This window comes from Cynoglossus semilaevis, chromosome 10 (genome assembly GCF_000523025.1).
Source record: "Cynoglossus semilaevis isolate Cse_v1.0 chromosome 10, Cse_v1.0, whole genome shotgun sequence".
In the NCBI taxonomy this organism is placed as follows: Eukaryota; Metazoa; Chordata; class Actinopteri; order Pleuronectiformes; family Cynoglossidae; genus Cynoglossus; species Cynoglossus semilaevis.
The window spans coordinates 20,540,780-20,549,155 of NC_024316.1; the positions used below are offsets into that span (position 1 = coordinate 20,540,780).

Here is an 8,376-nt window from a genome sequence, read left to right on the forward strand (position 1 = left end):
GGAACGCAAGGTTGCAAACCAAGACAAACTAGAACTCTGTCGACCTAGAGATGTCGGCTGTGTTTGGAGAAGGAAGGGTGAGGTAAATAACCCAGAGAAGTGACGAAAACACCTGCAGGTTAAACAGGACAGAGTAGAATATCGTTTTTAAAAGTCAACCACATTAGAGTTTAAACACCATGAGGTCCCGCTACATAACGAGGATGTTACTGACTGACCTGCGAAAACGCACAAATTAAATACTGTAGAAGAGGTTTTAAGTTAAAGTTAGAAACTAAGTAGAAGGTCGGAAGACGGAGCAAATCTGCAGAGGTTGATTCGCCCAACTGACATATACTTATTTGTCATACATAAGTACACAGTATTTCTATACTACGGCTTAAGTGTTTAATTTGTCTGGCAGTACTCTCGCTCGGCCATTTGTGATGGTCTAATTATTTTACAATTGCTAACTTTGGAGCTAATAACCCTCTCTCTTCTTTTTACGATACTTGGCTCATGTCTTGGTTTCCACATACTTTCAGATCCACAAATGCTGAACGAGCTATTTGTGCGCTTTCATTTTAAATGTTAACATAGACTAAAATCGAATAGATTGAGGGGGAAAAAAAAGTTGATGAAAAAGAACAGACAAAGGTCCTAAAATCTCTTGTCAACAATTTCTAGTTTTAATCGTTAATGTGCTTTAAATAGTCATGTCCACTTCAGCGGCGGCCTGCTGCGGAGAGTCCATTAGTGGTCATTTGATCCCCCACAGACAGAGCTGCTGACGGAGCCTCGTAACATCCAGGCACAGAGGCTACATAGTCTTCATAGCCGGGGTCATTTGTACACGTGTAGTCATTATAGTGGTGTGGACAGCAGCGTTAAGGTGTGAAGCTGGAGCTGAGGACACGCCACGCATGGTTTTGTAGGTGTGTTTTGAGTGTGTGAGATACATTAAGTGAGTCGCGACCCTTTTTTTCTGGCCCTAACTTTGCGATAAATGGCTTGATTGTTGCAAAAAAAAACCCCCGGTGATTAGCTAGCATTTACATCACCATCCTGTCATGTGTCTTATGTCGGTACTTACGGCACCTTAAGCAATTATGTGCATTGAACTACCGTTGTTTACATCACTTCAACTTGTCATGTGATTTAAGATGTCAGATTTAAGAGCCGTTTTTTTTGTTTTTTTCTCCTCGTTTTAGCTCTTTTTCTCTAGCATGCCGTTAGCTTTATATTGACATTTTCTTGCTTGTTGTTTTCTACTTCCGCTGCTCCATTTGTGACAGGCCCCCGATCATCTTAAAGTCTCTCAGACTGTGTTTATCAGTCAACTTTCTCTGCAGTGAAGTTGGCTTCCATTTGGTAATGAATGAATGAACTGAAACAGAATCACGTTTTTGTAAGAGAAATATAGACAGTCGTGATGTCATGTAATGACACATGATGATTACATTAACAACACTGGGTTCTACAGAGATCTGAGTTTATAGATTTAGTTAAATGACTCCAAATTTACCAACATATTTGTGAATTTAAACCAAAGCTCGTGTTTTTTATTCTGAATTTATCTCTGAATTCTGAACATTTTAGTTGGAACTAAATCTCCCTGCACTTGTTTGATGTGTATTTTTTGTGTGTGTTTGTGTGTGTGTATATCCAGGTAAAAATAAATCTTATTACCATATAAGACAGGTGACAGGCAGGAACGGGGTGGGGGGGGCTGCCTCTGCCTCTGCCTTTGCTTCTTAAAAAAAACTCCCTGGCAGAAACACTGGGCTGTGTTTCAGTGAGCTGGTAAATCCTCGGTGTGATTTACCGTCCCTCTGAGCCGGGACGCTCGTTCTACACGTATCGCAATAAAGCTGCGAAATTTGACAAACTGCAATTAGGCCACTTTATTATGATTAATGTCCCCCAGCTCGTTAGTTGTTCCGTGGTGGGGCCAACGTGTGTGTGGTCGACGGTTGGTGTCTGCTGTTAAACACTGCGTGTGTGTGTGTGTGTGTGTGAATGGGTTTTCTAACCCCGGTGCTGGTGACAGGGTGTGCAGTGGTGTGGATGTGTTAACACGTGGGCTGTAATAAGACACATCAGCGTTGGGAATGTCACGCATCTGTGGAATTAGCGCCACAGGAAACTGTCTCATTCTTTCACGCTGAGCGTTCTCTGGTCGGCTGGATGTGTTTTCCACGGCGAGTCGGGGCCTCAAGACCGACCCGTGAACCGCGAGGCGCAGATTCCGCCGCCTTGTTTGTGTGTGGAGGTGGGATTTAATCCCGGCTTGGCTGGTGCCGTGACTCACGGTCTGACGGCAGGCGTGCTGCGCCCTCACAATTATACGGTGTTTAGTTGCTGTTGAGATTAGAACCTCGTCTGGAGAGAAAATAAAACGCTTGTTGAATGATCTGCTCTGTCGGCTACTGTTAACGACACACACACACACACACACACATGTGCTGCGTTTGCAGACACCTTAACCAAACGCGAGTATTGTGTGTTTAGCGATTCTCTTTTTCGTGTGCCAGTAAGACCAGGGTTTGAAAAGCAGTTTTCCACCCACAACCACCGTAGATTCTTGAAGAGAGCCTGTGGGTTTCTGTGCTTTCCCCTGTTTTACTGGAGTAACTATGCATCATCCACCACAATCCCTATGACTGGAAAGGAGGGACCGGTGCTTTTCAGTTGGTCCATAATGCAGTCTTCCCACGGATGCTGAGTCGGTCTGAAAAGGCATTGAATTTCTTGAGCTAAATTTAAGGCCTTGAATGGCATTAAAAATGTCTAAAACTCTGTTGTCCCAAAGTCTAAAGAATACCAGGACACAATAATGAGGATTTAGTCATGTTTTATTTGAAAAAGGTCATTAAAAAATCCAAAGATTAGGGACATAATACCAGCCAACTGTTATTATCGGCTGATATTATGTAACATCTGTAAGAATCAGTTTTTCCCTGGATAATGGTTTCACCAAATATGCTGGAATCACTTGTAGGGTCCTGAGACGTTCACCTCAGGTTTGGGGCCAAATCAGCTGCATATATCGGTATCGGTTTAAATCGGAATTGGGAATTAAGTGTTCGAACAATATCGGCATATTGGATGTCGGATATCAGATATAAGTTGATATCGGACATTCCTACCTGAGATCTAAAGCCTTTCGTGAAGCTACACGCCACCAGTACGGTGGGTTTAGCAAATGTAGCAAAAGTTGGATTGATCGACTCAAAGTTGAACTTATTGTTGGTCCTAAATTTCACTCCGACTGGCCTTAAAATCTTAATATATGTACGATGTCTCCAACCTGAAGCTGAAGGAACCCGGTTGATGATTTAGTTCTGATTTTTAAGGTCAGAGGCTCAGATATCTGTGTCAGAGTGTGAGGTCTTTTGTTAGCGCGTCAGCAGTCATGTACATTCTTAAGAGCTTTTGTCTGTTCTGTTGAAAAGAGTCACTGACGGTAATGCAACAGAAGAAGAAGCTGTAAACCTCAATAAACCTGAACAGACGAGCTGAAGACAGATCAGGTGACAGGAACTCCAACCGGGATCCTCAAAAACACGACCAGAAAACGAAAGGACAACGATTTTGTGAATTTAAAACAACAGTTCATTCAGATTCAGACACTGATACTTGAACAGAATAAAGTCTAAAATATGTTTTATTTTGAAAATTGAATGATCCGTCAATGACGACACAGTGTTACTGATCCATAACGGCTGATACCGACCTTTGGTACAAAAAACGTTGGCTTCCACTTCCACTAAAAGATCCAAGATTCTTCTTCAGTTTTATTCATAAATAAAACACTGAGAAGAATGAAGTAGTAAATGGATTTATGGACAGTAGATATGTATTTATTCTCCAGAGGGTTTTTCTTTGTCCTCCAGGTCCTTCTGTTAATATTTGGTGCATCTGGTAATGTTACGTAACATCGAATTGATTTCTGGAGATTTCTAGGACGTGTGTAAACACGGCGGCAGATGAAGGACATTTTAGTTCCTTAAATAACTCTGACCACAGAGGAGAGTTGTTTTGGTCCCTGGAGACCGACTGGTGTCAGTGGAAACACGACAAGAAGCAGGTTAGCTGTAGGTACAGTAGCTCCAGGTACAGGCAGCAGAGGTCACACCTTTGAAGACCTAACAGGTGCAAATAGGAAAATGATTTGTGTCAAAAAAAAAATTTTATGCTGAAATTTCTTTGTCACTTCCGTGACCCACAGGCAGCCTCAGACGGGCTCCTCCCCCGGTCCCGCCCCGCACCACTTCCAAGCCGCTCATCTCAGTGACGCTGCAGAGCAGCACCGAATCGGCCCAAGACACGTACCTTGACGAGCAGGACCGCGGCAGTGAGGCCAACAGCCAATCGGGGTGCAGCAACTCCTCCGACAGTCTGTGCAGCATCCGCACAGGCAGCCTGGCCAAGGGCGCCCAGCCGCCACCGGTTGCTGTTCCCGCCGCAACCACCGCAGGCGCCGTACCTCCTGTTCCGGCTCCGCGTGACCTGCCCCCGACTATTACCGTCACCACAGCTAGCACTTCTACGTTGACGCAGCCCCAAAATGACATTGTGATCCCCAGGGTCACCTTAGATCAGCCCCCTACTGCACCAAAGAGGAAACTGTCCTCCATCGGAATTCAGGTGAGATTTGTCTGTTTGTTGTGTGTGAACTGTCTGTGTCTTTTTTTCTTTTTTTTTTAATTTTAAATGGTGGATCACCGTTTTTATGGTTCTTCTCAGGTGGATTGCGTTCTTCCGACCTCCAGAGAGGAAAAACCATCACTGACTGCTCCTTTAAAATTTCAGTCAATTGGAGTCCAAGTGGAGAACGGCAGGCCGTAAGTAGAACGCCCGCCTTTTAAGTATACATTAGCCCGGACGCTGAAGCTAATGGTTTCAGGTTCACTGGCCGTGTGCTCCGGTCTGGAGGCTGTTTGTTTTCACTGTTCGGACCCGACTGTTTCTCAGGGGGTTCAAATACACGTTACTGCAGTTTTACTGCTGATATTTTGAGAAATCTGTTGCTCACTGGAGCTAAATTCACAGACACAAACTATGGGTGACAGGAGATGGCGGTGAAAATTGAACCCAGGACTCTCTGCCCTCTCTGTGCAAGTCAGTCATGCTAACCGCTACGCTATGACTGCTGCAGCTCTCACAGGAACGAAAAACTCTTATACTCACTTACATCAATATTTTTTATTTTAAATCTGAATCGAAAATACAAATAATCCTGACCAAAAAACTTCAATTATCGGCCTTCAATAATAATGTGTAAATTCAGTTGAATCAGCAAAGACAAAAGTAGGCGTAAAGCCCTGATATTCTGAATATTCTGGAGCCCAGGTTGGTACCTGCTGCAGCACGTCTGCTGTGAAGGTGTGTCTGCGTCAACACCGTCAAACTACAAACATCACGACCTCAGTGAAACACGAGGCAGATTTGGATTTAAAAAGCAACGACAGAGGAAAATCACCAGATACTGTATTCTTCAGAAGATTACTACACTCTACGGAGTAAACTTGTATATTGATACTGCAAATAAATAATGGCATGAGTTAATGTAGTGAGCACTGATCTGGGTCAGAGTGCGGTTCAGGTTTCCTCTGCCGCAGCAGTGACTCTGGCAGAACGACAGCAGCAGATCCTCCAACAGATGTTCTTTTACGCTTCCTTTAACTGCAGTACCGTGAACTGTCCATCGGAGTCTCTGCTGGACATTTTATTTGTCCTTCGTTTCACTCACTTGACAGTTTCTACTTTCTTTTTGTCATCTGTGACCTGAACACCTGCTGTCCTGTCCTTGGTTTCCGTTTTTTTTTTTCTTTCACTTCTGTCTTTCTGACATTGCTGCTGCCGCTGCTGCTGCTGCTCTTCACTTCTTCTGCCTTTTTTTAGTTTCTGCAGAATATGTTGACGCTGCACGACTCCATTACGTATTGATCAGGACCTGTTGTTTATTCATGTCTCTGTCTCTGCCTCAGTCTCAGCCGGGACAGCAGCATGGCCTCCAGACAAAACACTGAGAGTGAACCTCAGGAGCTCCAGGACGTGGACAACAAAACAGTCAACTGCACCAACAGCCAAACGGTCAACTCCACCGCGTCCAACGGACAGGACAAAGCCATGGAACAGCTTTCTCTCAAACACACCTCAGCCCCGTCCAGGACGTCCACGTCACCGCCTCAGTCCCTGGACCCGGCCCTGGATCCGTCCTCGCTGCCGCCGCCGGACCCCAGCCTGGAGACGGGGAACGGCAGCACCCACGGCGATGGCCCTCACACGGGCACACCGGCCTGTCTCCGGGACGGAAACTGGTTTCTGAAGCTGCTGCAGGCGGAAACGGGCCGCATGGAGGGCTGGTGTCAACAGATGGAGCAGGAGACCAAAGACAACAAGCTGTCAGAGGAGGGTGAGCGACGCACTCACAACGTTTACATCCTGCTCACTCTGTTTTACATCAGGAAAAGCATGAACCAGGGTCGTACTACAGTACTCACTGTAATACTGTAGTACTAGTCCAGTATCGTCCAATCAGACTCACATTCCAAATAAACATCATATAATATTGTTAGACAAAAATGTGATTTTTATTTTATTTTATTTCATTTTATGTGAGGCTCTTAGACATTTTATGTCTGTCCAGAAACAAAGAAAAATCCATTTGGTGAGCCCTGTTTTTGCTTTAGGACGCGACTCATCACCTTCTCTTTTTTTTTTTTTTTTTTTTTTTTTGCAGTTTTGGGGACGATCCGCAGTGCAGTGGGCAGCGCTCAGCTCCTCATGTCACAGAAGTTTGAGCAGTTCAGAGGGTTGTGTAATGAAAACTTGGTGAGTGGCTTCATTTTCCCTGCAATGTCTGCAAATTACAGGTGTTAAATGGATTTTTTTATTCAATTAAATTTACCAAAAAAAAAAATTACAAATATAGGATTCTTGAACTTTCTTCTAAATTTTGGTCAAATCTCTCTATCTAACGTCTCTTTGTTCTGTTCCTTTTTTTTTTTTGTTTTTTGTTTTTCCTCCGTATCTCCAGAACTTGGACGCCAACCCACGGCCAACAGCACAGGACCTGGCCGGGTTCTGGGATCTGCTCCAGCTCTCAATAGAAGACATAAGTATGAAGTTCGATGAGCTCTACCAACTGAAGGCCAACAACTGGCAGATCCCAGAGAAGTCAGAAAAGAAGGTGACGTTTACAGAACTCATCCAATGACATTAGAGTCTAAATCAGAGGGGGGCAGAGAGGGGGGCAAAGGTGGGTTCAGTGTTGGGTGGATGTAGAATAATGGGTGGATTAATATAAATAAAATGTACAAGAATAAACCTAAACTTTCAAAGATACATTTGGCACATGTGATGTCTGCCGCCATCTAGTGGCGTCAATAGAAATTACAGTCGATTCATTGTAATGTATGGATTGACATCGGCCTTTTTCACACCTCGTTCCAAATTCATACAGTGATTAAGAAAATCGATACGATGTCATTTAAACAAAATATCGCAATATTTCAGTGTATCGATATTTTTTTATCAACCATTGTTGTTTACACCAACTCTTCTTTGTTGTTTTTTTTTTTGTTCAGGACGACATCAAACATACTCCATCATCCGTGCCAAAGAAGCAGTCCAAACCCAAACTGTCAGCGGGGAAGGACAGGAGCGTGGACTCGGCCGTGGACAAGCAGCGACAGGAAGCTCGGAAACGGCTGATGGCAGCAAAGAAGGCGGCGTCGGTTCGGCAGAACTCGGCCACAGAAAGCGCTGACAGCATTGAAATCTACGTCCCCGAGGCCCAGACTCGCCTCTGAGTGAACCATTCCCAACAATCCACGAAAACTCTGACTGGAGTCAAACACTCACTGACGGAACAACGAAGCTGAGACACACACACACGCACACACACACACACATATATGAACACGAGCCGATTCCTCACAGCAGCGCGGCCGCCAACGGCGGGACATATTTGGGCATCACAGGGCACGGACACGCTCCCTTCAGAGTAATGCAGTTTCTAAACCTCCCAGCAGGGGGACGGACGTTCAGTACTATTATTGTCATTGTAACCATGGACATGAGTAGAGTTTTTATCTCCTGAAGTACGTATATACAGACTGTCTTAAATGTGCAAGTATCTCCAGTAAGTACTACTTCAGTACTTTGTACCCTGGTATTCCAGTCTACTGGTTCACCAACACACACCCATACACACACACATACACGCACAAATACACACATACACACTCAGACACACACTCAGGACACACACATGCAGGTGTACTCACTGTCCACAGAGTCTTCCTGTTCTCTGCTTGTACTGGGCTGCCACCTGCTGGGTGTGGTGTGTACACGTTACTGTGTGAGGATCTGGCAGGGGAGGGGGGC

The 8,376-nt window shown here is 44.8% G+C and overlaps 1 protein-coding gene across 2 annotated transcripts in view; it reads left to right on the forward strand.

Annotated features, from left to right (window-relative positions):
- The window catches only part of dlgap4a (discs, large (Drosophila) homolog-associated protein 4a), a 48,356-nt gene extending 39,987 nt beyond the window's left edge, over window positions 1–8,369 (forward strand). For both annotated transcript variants that reach the window (XM_008319506.3, XM_008319507.3), the window contains exons 6-11: window positions 4,211–4,629; window positions 4,729–4,826; window positions 5,973–6,400; window positions 6,728–6,819; window positions 7,025–7,177; window positions 7,575–8,369. In XM_008319506.3, the coding sequence (XP_008317728.1) occupies window positions 4,211–4,629; window positions 4,729–4,826; window positions 5,973–6,400; window positions 6,728–6,819; window positions 7,025–7,177; window positions 7,575–7,799 (1,415 nt within the window). In that variant the 3' untranslated portion in view covers window positions 7,800–8,369. The remainder of the gene's footprint in view (window positions 1–4,210; window positions 4,630–4,728; window positions 4,827–5,972; window positions 6,401–6,727; window positions 6,820–7,024; window positions 7,178–7,574) is intronic.
- The last annotated feature ends 7 nt before the right edge of the window (window positions 8,370–8,376 follow it).